General features: G+C 38.2%; 1 protein-coding gene across 1 annotated transcript in view; it reads right to left on the bottom strand.

Annotated features, from left to right (window-relative positions):
• The window catches only part of gfpt2 (glutamine-fructose-6-phosphate transaminase 2), an 18,117-nt gene extending 2,710 nt beyond the window's left edge, over positions 1-15,407 (bottom strand). Inside the window, exons 1-19 of the mRNA XM_024283270.2 lie at positions 15,253-15,407; positions 14,328-14,435; positions 13,481-13,588; positions 13,148-13,273; positions 12,294-12,352; positions 10,862-10,996; positions 10,276-10,337; positions 7,859-7,938; positions 5,704-5,815; positions 5,406-5,569; positions 5,045-5,140; positions 4,765-4,862; positions 4,514-4,634; positions 4,153-4,310; positions 3,771-3,885; positions 2,356-2,483; positions 2,071-2,238; positions 1,828-1,989; positions 700-768 (exon numbers count right to left, since the gene is read on the bottom strand). Of these exons, the coding sequence (XP_024139038.1) occupies positions 724-768; positions 1,828-1,989; positions 2,071-2,238; positions 2,356-2,483; positions 3,771-3,885; positions 4,153-4,310; positions 4,514-4,634; positions 4,765-4,862; positions 5,045-5,140; positions 5,406-5,569; positions 5,704-5,815; positions 7,859-7,938; positions 10,276-10,337; positions 10,862-10,996; positions 12,294-12,352; positions 13,148-13,273; positions 13,481-13,588; positions 14,328-14,435; positions 15,253-15,259 (2,052 nt within the window). The 5' untranslated portion in view covers positions 15,260-15,407 and the 3' untranslated portion in view covers positions 700-723. The remainder of the gene's footprint in view (positions 1-699; positions 769-1,827; positions 1,990-2,070; positions 2,239-2,355; positions 2,484-3,770; positions 3,886-4,152; positions 4,311-4,513; positions 4,635-4,764; positions 4,863-5,044; positions 5,141-5,405; positions 5,570-5,703; positions 5,816-7,858; positions 7,939-10,275; positions 10,338-10,861; positions 10,997-12,293; positions 12,353-13,147; positions 13,274-13,480; positions 13,589-14,327; positions 14,436-15,252) is intronic.
• Between the last annotated feature and the right edge of the window lie 1,637 nt (positions 15,408-17,044).

Raw genomic sequence — 17,044 nt, 5'->3', positions numbered from 1 at the left:
TTTTTTTTCTTTTACCAAATCCTTACAAAAGGCTGACAAAAAAGTGTTCTATTAATAAGTAAAACACACGTTGATATGACATCAAGAAGTGCAGAGTTTAGAAACGTTCTCTTCACAGCACATTTTAAATTAAAGCAACGAAAAATAATATTAAGGATAACTTGACTTTCAAGGCACATCATTTTTTTTTATAGAAATCTACATAGAAATGTACAAAATTTGACTGAAAAATCAAAAAAGAGCTGAAAATCCTTCTGCTTTTCATCAATACAAAGAAGGTTATAAAGCCCGACCAACATGAAATAAGAGCAAGTTTGATCATCAAGTGATTGATTACATTCTTATCGCACCTTTGGTGCCTGTATTGCACAGTTAAAAACGCTTCAATGTATTTTCTAGTCTTTTTCTGTGATGTCTGAACATGTTTGTTGTCTTAAATGATGAATACAAAGGCAAAACAGGTGCATTTTGGCTGTTTGAATGCTGTTCCCAAATTTTGTTCTGCAACCCTTCATTCCCTCAGCAGCATATTGTTCAGATTTTCACATTTTGCTTCTATAAAATACAAACCTTTACCTGTCCGTCTCATTCGCACACACATACACACACACAGTCTCTAAGCATTATATTGATTCTGCAGCACACACAAACTGATCACACAATTGCACTGGAATCCTTCTTAAGCTCCCATGTTTTCATCTTATTGACTTTTGTAAATTGTGATTATTCCACCGTCACAGATTTGGCCAAATTTCTGGGACAATCCACCTGAAAAACAAAGGGGGAGGGTTTATTTTATTTCACAGCATAGATAAGGTTGTTGGCTTTGCTCAATCAAATTAGCCTTAACTCAAAAAGCAAACTTTGCACTGAGAGAGTCAAACAAGAGAAAAGCTACTCTTCTAAAAACATCTAATTCACAGAGACGCCAAGATATTTGTTGCGATTTGAGCAGAAATAAATGTACCCTTTCCAAAAAAAAAATAAAAAATAGAGAAGTTTATTTTAATTTTTCTCAAGTATTCTACATTCTTAAATGCTGTTTGGTGAGTTTGACAAGCTTAAGCTTCAATTTATGTAAAAATTAACTAATCTCTAGAAATCAATTAACAGTGGACCCTAAATCTATATTCCATGAAAGTTTACTTTTTGAATGGAATCATGGGAATTATTGCCCTTTTCTGATATTCTATATTTTTTGGAAAGGGCCTGTATTTTATAGGGACACATCTTATTTATTTTAACCCTCTAAGAATCTTGATTATGCAGAAACATTATTGGTAGTGTTTACATAAACGTACATAGCCAGACTGCAATCGCCTCTGCTGGGGAAACCTAGTTTCTGATTAACAGCTTTTTTTTATGCCAACATGTGCATTAACTTGCACTTCAGTAACCTCAGGAAGCCTGGTAATGAGATTTCCACACCTCCACTACTTCATACCAATTTGCCTTTTATCAAAGCTGGTATTCCTGACAGAAATGAGTCATAGGGATTTCCTAATCTTTGTGTCCAGATTACAGAGAGCAGGTTTAGTAACTTGAAAACCCATAAAGGGATTTCTTCCGTTATCTCCAGAATCCAGGCCACTTCAATGCATATAAACACACCCGCTGAGCACTCGTGTAGCGTCAGCTAAAATCTTACGTACACTTTACAACGTATGTGAATCAGAGATTTATTCCTGATAAGAATACGTGAAGATGAGCTTCTACAACCCTCATAAATGTCACTATTTTCTTTTTCCTAGAAGCTTGGAACCGATAAATGACTAGATACCAAATGCAGTCTATCTCCTAAAGGTCGTAAAGATTCCCGGTACTTACGTCATATCCTCGCATGACGGCCAAGTGGAATGAGAGCAGCTGCAAGGGGATGACACTGAGGATGCCCTGCAGACAGTCCACGGTTTGTGGAAGCTCGATGGTCTGGTAGGCGTTCTTCACAACATCCATATCGTCCTGGCTACAGATAATGATGGGCCGACCCTGTTGGAGACAAAAGCGTTGATATTTGTGGATTCTTCCATTTCTGGGTACGCTTCAGGAATGTGTGCGCTCCACACGTACTGATCGAGCAGTGACTTGCTGCAGAGCATTCTGACACTTGACATAGCAGGCATCACGCATGATGATCATGATCACAGGCATGTGCTTGTCGATGAGCGCCAGCGGGCCGTGCTTCAGCTCTCCTGCCAGGATGCCCTCCGAGTGCATGTATGTGATCTCCTTGATTTTCTTGAAAAGGACAAAGACGTAAAAAGGGTCAGATTATCATAGAGAAAACACACAGAACTCATAAAATGTGTCAATTTTATGATCTAGAAGTAGAAACAAATATAAAATTTAGCTCACCAGCGCCCCCTCAAGGCAGGTAGCATAATTGTAACCTCGGCCCATCACCAAAAGAGACTTTTGCTGAAAAAGTTCTTGTGCAATTTCCTTAATCTTCTTATCCAGTGACAACACATTCTTTATCAGATCTATGAAGGTGGGATAAAAGAAAAGAATCATGTTAAGATGAGAGTAGAAAACATTAAGGTCAAACATCATCTGCCCTGAAGCAACGGGCTCACTTACAAGTGATGTGCTGAATATAAGTTCTAGTGCAGTTTGGGAGAAAATTTGATCTGATTCTGTTCATTTAAATTTAGACCCTGTCTTTCTGTTTAACCTTGCATCCCTGTCTGCTCCTTCTCTTAAGTGTGCTCATTTAGTAGTTTGTCCAGTCCTGGACTACAAGGGTCAGCTTAAATTTGCATTTCTTTTGTTTTGCTGAGATTTGGAGCAAAAACGTTGCCAAATACTCAAATCTCAACAAATTTTTTTGCACACCTAGTATGTGGTTAAAAGGAATTTTGGGAAACCAAAACTCACATATCGGGAATATGCACACACATTTTTCATATTATTATGGGACGGCCATAGGACCTGCAGCCTGGTGGCCATTTTGTGGCAAAGTGGAACATTTATTGATTTTCACATTTTTACATAGACTAATATGGAAAAAAAAACAATATTTACAAATTTTCACAAAAATATATTTTTTTTACCTTTGAATTCAGGAAGAAGTCACCATTTTGTTTAAAAAAAATCTTATAAACTACAAATTAAAACTCCTTCTAGGGTTCTATCACCTCCTAACTCCTTGAGCATCACTGGGAAGCTAACTGGTAAAAATGTTAGAATTAGTAGTTGTCAATTTCAATCACAAATGTGGTGTTTTCTTGTTATTTTTTACTAGAATATTGTGAAAATTGAATGCATGAATTGTTGGCTCAACAATCATAACATACAACATAAACAGGCTATGAATGTGGGCGTGGTTAACAAAAAAATCTTGGTTGCCAAGGAGATGCAAAAGTTTACTTTTGCCGATTCTTCTAAAATTGACATAGAAATGTTCGTCACCCCATGGCGACCAAAACATAAACTGGTTTCTATGGAGATAAATCCAAAGCAAAAACAGTAATTTTGAAAAAGTGAAGAGAGTAAAAAAGGAGGTAAAAGAGGAAGGAGAGGGTGAGAGCGAGGCAGAGGGAGAGAAGAGCCTGAGGGCCAAAAAACCCTGCTTTTTTTAAATTTTGCTTGAACCCTTCTAATCTCCTATTAAGATGTAGATGGGTGTACATGTATTTGTTGCAGCTGATGCATAAAGAACCTCTTTACTAGCACTTCAAAATGAGAACACTTCCAACGCTTAATAAGATTTGATCCCATTGAACCTTCAGCTCTTTACTCAACGTTTCAGAGTTGGCGAGAGTACTGACCGGGTAGCACCTTGAAGCCTTCGATGATCTCCAGTCTTCTTTTCTGCAGAGACAGTCTGTCCTCACTCATCATCAGGCCAAACATGACGAGCGCCACAAACTGACTAGTGTAAGCCTAGAAACACAGGAAACACTCATGTTGAACTCTGAATGAGGTTTGCAGTAGGGAGCAAAGCAACAAAAGCTACAAAAATGAGACGTAAAATATTATTTAACACAAAAAAACAAACGTATTTGATGTTCAATTTTCTGCCAATTAAATTATTTAATTGTATAATGTTGTTTTCATTGGCTAAAGAGGGGCTATTGTTGGCTTTTTTGTCTCAAGCAGCTACTCAAAAGTAGAACAGAACTGCTCATCAATATCCAGCATAAACTGTACCTTAGTGCTCGCCACTCCTATCTCCGGTCCAGCGTTGATGTGGACTCCGCAGTCTGTTTCCCTGCAAATGGAGCTGCCCACGGTGTTGGTGATCCCGGCCGTTAAAGCGCCGCGCTCTTTGCAGTAGCGCAGCGCCATCAGAGTGTCTGCTGTCTCGCCTGAAATCACAGACAAAATACCAACTTAATACAACATTTACAAAAAAAATATATGTTTTAACCCCTTAATGCCTGTATTGTTTTCAGTTCTATTACAAAATATTCTATGTTCTTGCTAATCAAGGTGCTTCATTTTAGCAGATTCCTGAATTGTATGGTGCTTACCACATTAGCAACATTTTGCAAGTGTCTATGCCTTTCACCTGACTGGCTGATGAAGAAGCAAACATCATCTCTGAAAACTGGCGTGTTGCGGTCCAGGAAATCACTCGCCAGCTCCACCATGACAGGCAGTTCTGTCAGCTCCTCAAGGATTTGTCTGGTCTAAAAACACAAAACAGAACAGATACAGCCATGAAGCCAATACAGTTTCCTGAAAATTAGGATTAATATGAATTATGATGAATGTTATTAAGAACACATGAGAAAGTCCAACTTAAGTTGCTCTACTTACAGCGACAGCGGCGTGGAAACTGGTGCCGCATCCAATCACAATGAGCCGTCTGCATCGTTTGATCTCCTTCAAGTGGTCCTTCAGTCCCCCGAGAATCACTGACCAAACAGACACTATGTTAGCAATCTGCACATCTTAAAAAATATTGACAGAAACTAGTGCAGCAAATCTACAGAATTTAAGGTTAAGAATATGTTTTAAGGTCAAAGCTTACAGTTCTCGTCTGTTTTGGCTTCATATACATTTAGCAGCGCTAGCTTCAATTCTGATCATCAATCACCTTTGTTGGTCTCAAAACAGATCCGTCCTCTCATGGTGTTGACCACCGACTCCGGCTGCTCAAAGATCTCCTTCTGCATGAAGGCGTCAAAGTTTCCTTAAAAAAAAAAAAAAAAAGAGAGAGAGAAGATTAGCTCATCTGGATGATATTTATTTAAGTTTTCTTTTGGAATGCTAAATATTTTCTCTCTAAAATATGAATGGGAAGCTGCAGTAGCTATTTCCTCATTCAACCAGTAGAGGGCAAACTTGTGCTGTTTTTTATTTTTTTATTTTTTGTTTGAGATTGTAAATATTGATTGAATTTTGATAAAGTGACACCAAAACCAACTTCATGGACTTAATGTCAGTCATCATCTGACCTTTCATGATCTGCTGCATCTCCATCTGCAGGGTCTGAATCGCCCTCACTGGGTCTTCTCCGGCCTGCCGGTTGATCCTGTGGATCGAGAGCTTGCCCCCAGTCACGACGGCGATGTCATCATCCTCCAGGTACAGGACCTTGTTAGTGTGCTCAATGATGGCGCTGTGGATGGAGAAACACAGCACAGAGTCAGAGAAACAACAAAATGCCAGAATGAAAACACGAGACATTCAAATTGATCGATAAGATATCAAATGAGGAAGCTGAGGGACAAAATAGACAAAATGCTTCCTGACCTGGCATCAGAGGCAAAGTAATACTCCACGGCTCTGCCGTCTCCCACAGAGTTGATGGTGCTGTCAGACCGGTTATGACTGTTCTTCTCCTGAACTCCTTCTTTGATATGTCCTGCAGGGTCAAAAATAAGACAGTTTTCTTTTTTAAATCTAGTTAAACCAATTATTTGAGCTTTTCTGGCTCCTGTGTTGCAACGCCACCAACAGGGCTGCAGCATGCGCTTTACAGCTTACAGGTTTCACAGAGGTACAGATAACAGGTCGGCAAAAGGTGAGTTGCCTCTGTCTGTCATGTATGTTTGGCGTTAACTTGGACTTCACTTTCACAGCACACCACAAAAATTGCTATCAATAATTGGTCCTTATTACCAGAACCTGTCAAACAGCATTACGAGTGTTCTTTGACTTTGTCAGAATGGCATTATTTTCCTGAGCGTTCTCATTCCACACCACTGTTTTTTCTCCACACACATAGTTGTTTTTCAAGCTAAATTTGATCTCTGATAAATATGTCCAACATCAACATTTTCCTTTGTTGTTGTCTTATTTGTTTGCATCAGTTTTATGCTATAAACTTCTGTGAAAAGCTTCTGTGCTGCAATTTATTTGTTTTTCTATACAAAAAGAGGTTAAGAAAATCTCTGGCAAACATGATAGGGAAGTGATCCGAGACATATTTTTTTTTACTCTTCCTTGAACTTTGCACCAGTCTCATCTATTCTAACCACAACTCATTTAACTGATAACACATTCCAATGGACAATAGAGCCAAAGACGTAAAACAGACTGTAGAAAGAAAGTTATCGTTCGTTCGGATCAATTTGCTGAAGTGTGAGGCTTGTTGTCACCTCTTAACAGGTGTCTCCGTTAGCGAGGACTCTTTGGATTTCATACAGACTCCCATAAAACTTCCCACGTGTTAATACACACATGTCCCACTGTGACTTTTCAGGAAAAGTTCCCATATAAGAAAGCTTAAAAATATGCATAGTATGAGGCAACATTCCAAAACATCTCAGGTTGCTTCAGCACAGAGTCAGGAAAATCATCTTTTAACTCTTTAGAGGAAACTAGAGGAGCTTTCAAAAGCTCTTTTAGGATACACTTTCTGGAGGGAGAAAATGTACTCAATAAGTCATACATTTGGTCTATTCGCTTTCTGTATGATTGAGCATCAACTGCACACTATTTATTGAACTATTGTTTTAAAAGAAATGCATAGATTCACTGCCCACTGTAATGGGACACCTATCCAACTGCTTAACACAATCAGCCAATCGTATGGCAGCAACTCAATGCATTTCGGGACGTAGACGGGGTCAATCTACTAGAATTTCACTCACAACCATCTCTAGGGTTTACAGAGAATGGTCATAAAAAGAGGAAATATCCAGTGAGCTGCAGTTCTGTTGACAGAAATGACTTTTTGATGCTAGAGGTCAGAGAATGGCCAGACTGGTTTGAGGTAATAGAAAGATAACTCAAGTAACAACCGTCTACAGAAGAGCATCTCTGAACACGTCAAACCTTGAGGCCGATGGGTGCTCCTGTCAGGTAAGAACAGGAAACTGAGGCTACATTTCACACAGACTCACCAAAACTATAAGATTGGAAAAACATTGTCTAATTATCCTTTTTCAACCAAGGATGAGCAATAAGCTCTTCTGTTTTTGGAAAAATTTTCTACAAAACCAAAGACTAGATTCATTTTTAAGATCATCCTGCTGCTGCAAACATTGACAGTTGCCTCATATGCTAAAAATACAACCAAACAAATATTTACTGTCTGGTTCACTCTCTGCATTTCTTGAGTCCTACTTTAAAGTCTATTTTATATCCCCTTTTATAAAGTTTATAACTTCAGCAGCAGAGTTATAAACTTAGAATTGGAGGTCATAAATGAGATATGTTTTGGATAGTTCCACTGAATGAATTCATGTCTTTTAAAGATGTTTTTAGGTGGAGCATCATAAAGAGTATTTAATAGCTTTGTCAGCTGTGATCTTTCTCAGTATCTAATGCTTTTCAAGCACTAATCGAAATTTGCCTTCAGGCGAAAGACTCGGAGCTCCACGTGTTGCTGTGCATGTAAGCACAGAAATCAAGCATTCATGCAGAGAATGGGGCTGCAGACGAGGGGAGGAACACGGCTCACCACAGTTGTACTGGACGGGGATTTGCTCAGTCTGCAGCTCGTGCTCGCTTCGCACACCGATGAGCAGCGGACTTCCTCTCCTGCCGAAAACAAAAATTGAAGCACGTGAGGAGGGGAAGAATGGGAACGAGGATTCCAAGACACAACAGCGCCAGACATCATCACACGCTGCGCCGCAGCCCAACATCTAAGCCTAACATGACATTCCAAATAAAGCAGCCAGGTCCCTCTCCTCCATCCATTCCTCTTTCATCTTCAGCTGGAGCTTGTTCCATTAAAAACGTTTTGATTTTGAGTTAAACTCCTTTTAAGTTCTTCTAGACCAGGTCTGCAACCTTTGAATCCACATGTAGCCCTTTTACCTCCATAGTGGCTCACTAGTGCAAGAAAAATAGAATGATAGTAGCCCTAACTTTTAAAGACCTGCTCCAATAAAAATCATGTTTTTTTATGTTTTAGCATGTCCTTAAAGTATATTTTTATTGATAGATGGCATATATTAATTCTTAGGTTCAGACCAACCTACTCAATTAAAATTAAGTGGGTAATACAAATGATTATTGTAAATGTAGTGTTTTTGTTTCATGGAAAGTGTACACTGTCCTCTGTTTCACTTTACTTTCAATTCCCAGCCGTTAAACACTCAATATATTTTTTAGTAATTCCTATTCAATCAAGACAAAATGAGGGTTAAAATAGTTGATTTGTGTGATCCTACTTTGTTTACCTAATTATAATTTAGCTGATCCTTGCACTGTTCATTATTGCTCATTTCTCTAAAACATAACTTAACATTATGTTTGTATTATACAGCAAATTTTCAAGCTTTTTCAAAGAAAATTTATTTTTTTATACAATTTTCTATTTATTTCTTGTATCTTTCTTCTTTTGCATTTATGAACAATTTATTTTGTTTCTCTACACTTCAGCTATTAGCCCATTCATTAGGATTTCTAAATAACAGTAGACTAATTTTGACTCTTCTCATCATTGTTCCACCAAATAGCATTTAGCATGCATATACTGTTCAAGGTTATTCAGCTAATTTCACCTTCACTACCGTCTATTTAGCAAATAAGTAAGCAATCAATAGCTGTGCTTACATGGACACAAGTAATCACAATAAAAGCCTGATCAGAATACACCAATCGGATCAAAATTTCCTTCCGCTGCTGCGCATGAGCGAGCTGCTGGACTCTGGAGAAGTGTCTCCAAGCAGAAGATCATCTTCAGGACAATGTATGAGCTCCAGAGGCGGCTTTTGAGAATGGCTGCTCCGAGCTGTGAAGCCAGCAAACAATCCAAGGCCAAATGTTGTTTTTGGTCGCACATGTTAAACTAAACGTAACAGTAACCTTTATTTAAGTTCAGCACTGGCTGCACATATTTAGAAAATTACAGTCACTGTCAGAAAATAAATAAAAGCACGCTCAGAAGATCATGTGAATTTCAGCCATATTTCTTCTACGGCCAATTCTGGCATTTTAGATAGTTCTGGGCATGTCAAAATGATTTATTCCGATCAAACGTGTGACGGATGTAAACATTTGTAATAATCAGATAACGTTTTACAGGGCCAATGTACTCAGCTCAATTCCAATGCAATCTAAAGACATTTTGAACATGTACACAGCTAAAGATTTGGGAAAAAAATAAACTAACTCAGCAATTTAACAGCTGTAAACCTTTTTAAAGTTTTCTTACTTTTTTAGAGTTTAGCAAAAATCAAATACATTTTCACTAGGACACAAATATCCATTTTTATTTTTTGTTGAGAAGTCATGTAAACCCAATGGAGACCTGAACAGCAGAAGCTGTCATGGTGACTTGTTTGAATAAACGACCAGGTACCATTAATCTTTCTGTACTTCCTCTCTGCCCTCCTTCCTTTGCTGCCTCTTATTGGCTCCCCCCTGCGTCCTAACAACCTCCTCTTTCCATGATAAGTGACAGTTCATTCAACCAGGAAAAGTGCAAAGTAAAAGTAAATAATAAAAAGCAATTAAATTAAAATCCTACGCAGCAAGAGCTGGAAGAACTGACCGGAAACTCTCCAGTCCGCCTGTTAATGAGTCACAGACAAGTAAAAGAAATTGGGCTCAGAAACCAGGAGGCCCGAGAACCGAGAGGGGAAACCTCAGCTCTGCTCTAAAAAAAAGAATCTGAACCCCACCTCCAGACAGGAAATTTGACTCAACTGAAAAGTAGCTAAAACTAAAGATATTTGAAACTACAGAGTCATTCGCTTATCATCAAGACACCCCAGAATCAACCCAATCTCCTGAAATCATGTCTGGCTTGCTTCATCGTGGTAATAACAGCTGTGACGCATCTGCAGCAGGGCTGACGTGTATGGAAGGGTCAGGCGAATCAAAGGCAGTGTGTGTCTGTGTTTGTGTCAGTGTGTGCTCACTAACCTCGTAGCCACAGCATCTCCGGGGTAATGCTGACTTTTAAACACCAGAGCAAAGGCGCCCTCCTAACACACACACACACGAGCAGAAAGGGTTTTTAGTTGCTTCATGTGACAATCTTCTGTGATTTTGCAGGACTCTAAAGATGTTTGGGGCGAATGTTGGGACATCTGTTGCGTAACATCAGCTGTTTCGAAAGCTGGAAATCTGCTTCCCATTACAGCCAGTCTAGAAAGGACACTGTATGTTTTGAGCAGAAAGTGTGAAGCTGCGAAGGATTACTCACACAATGGAAAAAAAAGACTGGACTCTACCTCACCCCAAAAATCTGTTTGTTTGACGTCATTTCGTGGTGATGTTGGGGCTGTTGCCATGGAAATGTTATGTTGTAAAAGTGAACTCAATTCACAGAGTTTCATTGTGAATAGCAGAAAATAATAAAAATAAAAAAATGAATGTTTTACACTGACTATAACGAAGAAAAAAAATCCAATACAGCTGAAAAAATAATCACTCAAAGTTCTAAGAATTACAAAGAGTATAAAGCTTTAAATTGGCTCAGAACGGAAGTCGTGTGTGATCAACTCACCAGTTGCTGAATAACCCGCTCTACCAGCGTGGAGAAGGTGACCTGGTCATCCTCTCGGTTGTCATAGAGATATTTAAGTAGTTTGGGGATCACCTCTGTGTCTGTCTCGGACTCAAACTCATATCCTTTGGTGATCTGAGAAACATGGAGAATGCAGTATAAATGATGCTATCAGTACAACGACCCAAAAAACAAATATTGAGTCTTACTGTCAACAGATCAAAAGAAATCCCTATGAGAAATTAAGCCTTCAATTTCACTAAAAATATATTAGTTAAGCTTCATTAACCCATCAGAGTAACAGAAAAAACATCAGATAGATGTCCTGTGGGCCACTTGGTCTGAGGTATGTTCCACATAATTTCATTTTTAGAGAAACAAAATGACAATACTTGGAGAAATCAAGCTTTTAATTTTTTAATTTTTCTTTTTTAACCTATAATATACTGGAATGTTATGTATATTATGGGTTAAAAAAGGGAAATTAAAAAATTAAAAAGTTTGATTTCTCCAGGTATTGTCATTTTGTTTCTGAACCCTCCTGTCCCGTTTGATTCTGAGGACCAGCACCCATTTTTATTCTATTTAAATTACAAATTATTATTACTATTTTTATTTTTATACTAAAGGAAGAAGTTTTAAATTGATACAACACTATCAAGGTTTATTGTGTCAATTAATTTTAATGTTTATATCGTGTTGAGTTATAATGGACCCATTTTCAAGTGTGGAAAAATGGGTCAGATTGACCCGTTTTAAAATGTAACCTTTATATTATGTTCAGGTTAAAATTGACCCATTTTCAAGTGTAGAAAACAGGTTCATTTTGACCCGACATTTCGAAATGGGTCAATCTGACCCGGAACAAAACAGGAGGGTTAAAGCTGAAATTAAACAGTTTCTTCAAGCTGGAGAAAAAATATAACAGAGTTTTAAGATTTAAAGATCACAGATAAATAAAAGATTTTTGTCTATCTTTTGATATGCATCGTTTTTCATAAAATGATCCCAAAACGTTACATTTTTTTGTTTTGACAAATCCAACAAATGTTTAGGTCTAAAAATGTCCAGTATGTTTTTCTTGGTACGATGTGTTCAGAGTCCATCAGCTTTGAATTTTATTAGCATTTTTGCAAATACTCTCATTAGAATAGAATGTTGTTGTGTTTCTCCCGTGTTTTGTTTTCTTTACGCACAAAGTGGCTCAGAAAAACAAACTCACACCACGTGTAAAGTCACATTTCCCTCTCGACACGGCGCCCGTGCCGCTGCGTTTGGTTGCTAATCATGGACGTAGATTGAATCTGAGCGCAGGACTAGACTTATTTGTGCAAAAATTTTTATCAGCAATGAAAACAGAAACTACACTTCTCTATGGTGCAACAGAAAGTACTGTTTGTGTTGATGCTCATCTTAATGAAAAGACACTTACCAGGTACTCTTTCAGCTCTTTGTAGTTGGTTATGATCCCATTATGGATGACAACAAATTCTAATAAAAAAAGAGAGCATTAAAAATTAGATGATGAGCAAACATCGACTAAAAATTCAAGAAAAAATGGAATGGTTGGCAAACGACTGTAGAAAAAGGTGGCTGTATAAATCTGAGGACAAGCTTTAAAGTTTATAGTATTCGACTTTATTTCTGAGATATAGAGTTGTTTTAGTTCAAAGCTACACAAAAAACAGCTTTTAAGCATTAACAACTTATCTTTTAAATTACCCAAACATGTTAGCATCCACATAATTATCATGTTTAATGTCCCTCTACTATCATCTTCGGATCAATGTGAAGTTATGTCGTTTTTAGCCTAAATTAAAAAAAAAACTGTCTCTTTGAAGGAGATGGTTTCTGCAGAGTGCCAGGAGTTTGTTAAAAATTCAGCTTTGAGTTGTGGTATTGACTAAGCCTGGCCCCCACTTCCCATCATCAATTTGTTTACACACTCTACTGCTAGCTTACAGCCCCTCATAACCCCATTAGTGGTGCAACAACTGCAGTAATTGAGCTATCCAGTTGCTCGTATGGGAAAAACAAAGACGTTCATGGATCTATTTGTACATGCGGATGGATTGCCCCAGTTGCTTCCACGTCACACTGACAAGCTTTTTCATATTTTTTCCTCTGCTCCTGATTCACAACATTGGAATAAAGAAATAAATTAATTTGACTTAAAAAATGCCACAAGAACATGTTAAAACACCATTTTCATTGTCTATTAAGACACACTTTCAAATAAATTAAACAGGGAGTTTGGAATGTTTTAGTACATTAAAGTACATTTACCGTTGTTCTTGTCAGAGCGTTGAGGGTGGCTGTTGAGAGCGCTGGGTTCTCCGTGCGTGGCCCAGCGCGTGTGAGCCAGACCAAAGTGCGTGTACAGCTCCGCCTCAAGGTCCAGGGAGTTTTTTTCTGGAGAGGGAAACACAGTCCTTTCACTAAAACACCAACAACCTGCAGGGATTTATTTCAGAAGAACCTTGATAAATGTGTACATTTGATTGCAGGTTTTGAACTAAATATCTGGAGGAATTAAATATTTTGCTCCAAGAAAAAGGGACAGTTAAATCAAAAGCAGGAAATCTTGCAGAGTTGATGGTTAAAAACCCATGAACTCACTGTAGAGCTCCTCATCCAGAGCCTTCACCTTCCCCTTCTTCTTAAACAAGCGGATGGAGTTGTTGTTGGAGTCGGTGCTCGTCTTATTTGGACCATCTACAGCCACTCCTACAGATCAAAAAACATCTTTTAATTCGTTTTGGTACATGATTATAGAATAAACCCGCCCAAGTGGAAGCCTCATGAATCTCATTTGCTGCGTTTGTGGACAAAAAGCAGGTTCCTACTTGCTATGTTGAGTTTTCTTCACTTAAGGAGTCAGTGTCGGATGTAGCTAAAGCTGAACTTAAATCTTTGTGACGTGTCCGGGGACGTGGATTTTCTGGTGTGTGCGTAAGGCTATCCTGCTCAAACAGGATGAAAAACACGAGGAGTGTGTGTGGGTGTGTCCTTCCAAATCCATCAGCTGTAATACTTAATCGCTTTGTGTTGTGAGAGCCCTTACAGAAAAGATTTTTTTCCTCATGAGTGAGCTTTTAAAACTTTCTTGTAAAGTATTTTTACTCTAACAAGCAGCAGGACCTTTAGTCTCAAGTAAACCCCGCCCAGATTTATGACTTCTCATATCCTTGAATGAGAACAACCAGCGTCACTTGTTGCACCTGTTTTGTTTATAGACATTCAGGTCACTTCTACGCACTTTTAACAATAATGAAAATGTTTGACAGCTGACTGTGCTTCTGGTTTTGTAGCATTATTTCATGAAAGCATTTTTCTGTCTGTGCTGCACGTATTTCAGAGTTTAAAGGACTTCAAGTGTGCATTTTTGCAAAGTTTTCCACACTGGAGAGCTCTCCAAAGCAATCTGAGATTGAACGCCAAGTATGTGTGGGTTCGTGAGCCTTACCTGCTGAATCGTACCCTCTGTACTCCAGCCTCTGCAGCCCCTTCACCAGCGTCTCAAATATCTCCTTTCTGGTCCGTGGCACTTGGTAATTTAGGTAAGCGAAGATCCCTTTGAAAGGAAACATGGAAACATAACTGAGACGTTGCTGGAGAAATGATATGGACATACATTTTTTCCAGCTTCCATGTGTTTATAGAGAATAAGCCAACAAGTGTAAACACAGTTATTGGTGCAATCAGGGGAGGGTGCAGACTTTATGGTTCTGCTGATACTGGGAAGTCATTGTATGTATTAGTAATCATTACTGAGTTTCTTAAGATAATATTTAATATTAATATTGATGAATCCTCAAGTTTCCAGGACGTTTAAAACTTAAATAAAGGTTTAGAAATGTCTTTTACGGCTTAAACGACTTGTGCAGTGTAAACAATCAGATAAAATGTCTCCTTTATACTACTGATTATTATTATCAGTTTACTTAGTCATACATAAACCAGGACTGTGGGCCAATTTTGGCCCCCAAACTCCACTGGGCCCCCGCGGTCGCTCCCGCAGGCACACAGCTGGGCATTGACGGGCGCGCACACAGCGCTCAGTGTTGGGAGTGTTGGAAACCGGCTCCGGCACAACACACCCAGGCAAAGGCGTCTTCCACAGATAGGAGGATGACAAACTGATCATTTAAAAGTCTCCTGGCTTACATCCGCAAACGCTTTGACGCGTCACAGCTGTGCGCAAAACATCCGCGCAAATCCAAATGTGACCAAATGCGCCTTTTTCGAATTGTTTTCACCTTAAAATGTTCCAATAAAGTGTGACTTTTCTAAGCAACATGCTTTTCTGTTAGTTTTTAACAGCTCTGTTCTTAACTTTAAATTTAAACTCCAAAAAGGAGGAAAAACAAAAGTTCCAAAGCGCGTCTTACCGCACATGATTCCCGCAGTCCGTCCCTGTTCACTGTGCTTTTTAGAGGAAAATCCCGGTTGGAGTGATGCGCCAGTCTCGTTTCTGTCAGATCTGGATGAAGTGCGAGCCCCGCCACACTCCCAGCCAGCCTTTAAGCCGTGCGCCTGCTCCACCTCCCTCCTTCCAGCGCCTCCCTCCAGCCTTCTCCTGCCCACGTCCTGCTTCCTAACAACTGTTCCACACCTTCATCTGTCTTACTCAATCAATTGGAGCTGGAGTGTTTGCAGCTAGATTTACAGTAAAGCTGTCTGTGGAGGTCAATGAGAGCAATTATAGCCTCTTTCCTCATAAGATCTTCAGAAAGCAAGCACATACATTTTAAGTAATAACTCAATTAATAAAAAATCTATAAAAATATATATCTATGGTGGATTTGGACTTAAATTTAATTTATCTTAACTTGTTGTTATGTCTGTTTAGGGTTCGTTGTTGTTTAGTTATTTTTAAAGCTGATAGACTAAAGTAATAAATAATAAAATGACAGTTTATAGGTTTTGTTTTATTCATTGAACCCCCTATTTTTTCAGCAATCTCACCAGATTGGCTTCATGAATGTTCACTTTCCCAAAGCTATCCAAATTTTGCACTGAGAATTACATCTGATCTTTTAAAAAGTTTTTTTTTTCTTTTTGTTTAGTTGTCGCTACAATAATTAAATTTAAAAGAGCTTGTCTTATAAGGCCAAATGAGTGAGCAGGAAGTGAATTATTTATTGGTTTGTTCTAGTGGTTTTAGGAGAGTTTATTCTCTGTAAAGAAAAAAAAAATTAAGCCACCTGTTTTCCTTTGGTTCTGAATAGGGTCTTAATAATAAGCGTGTCAAATAAAGGAGTAACCAAGAATGAAACTTTTTCATATCAAATTACACCATAATAAGCAATCCTTCGTTTTTCCAAGTATGTTTTAAAGACAAAAATCCCGATTTGGAAAAAAAAATACACACATGCGAGCAGATGACTGTTTGACTTTGTGAGGTAATTTCATTTTTTGGTTCTTGTTTACATGATCTTTTCCCTTCATTAGAACTAGTGCCTAAATGAACAGAATTTGATTAAAAAGAGACTCGACCCTTTTTGCTGTTTCAAAACAGGAGAACAACAGAACCTTTTTTTTTATTTTACTTTAGATTTAAATAAAGGTTAATAAAGGTTACTAATTAACTAACTAACTGGGTATCAGGATGATGATAATATTCAATTTAATCAGCGTTATCACATGTTTTTAAGAAACACTGAAGGCGTTTCTGTATTTTGTGGAGTAATATGCAAGCAAATAACTGACAACCTTATTGAAGTCTTCTGATTGGATGGTTTCTGGAAGATAAAGGAAAAACTTAACCAGGAAACTACTTCTAGGAGAGTTTGTGGATTAAATGCAGTGCTCATTCCAGAGAAACACTGTCCAAGAAATAATTAAAAAAAGGCATACAGATGCCTGAAAGGACGTTTCCTCTCTCTGCAGTGATTTCTCACTGTTAAAAGGTTGTTTTCTGCTGTTGTTGTTCTAATTCTTATTCAGTTTGACAATCAAATCTATTTGTTAATGTAATCTTGTTGACTCTTAACAAAGAACATTGTTGGTCATGAAAAAGAGATGCAACAAAATGGATGGATTTGTGTAGTCGCCTTAGTCTCCATGTTCTCAATTTGCCTGCAATAGATGCTCGACACATTTGTTTTCATTGCTAAAAAGATCATTTTTTCTGAAAAATTAGTAATGTGACAGAAACACAACCAGATGACTGTTCAATTC

The sequence above is a fragment of the Oryzias melastigma genome, linkage group LG10, assembly GCF_002922805.2.
Source record: "Oryzias melastigma strain HK-1 linkage group LG10, ASM292280v2, whole genome shotgun sequence".
Lineage (NCBI taxonomy): Eukaryota > Metazoa > Chordata > Actinopteri > Beloniformes > Adrianichthyidae > Oryzias > Oryzias melastigma.
The sequence above is the reverse complement of the archived record's forward strand: the minus strand, read 5'-3'. Positions and strand labels throughout refer to the sequence as shown.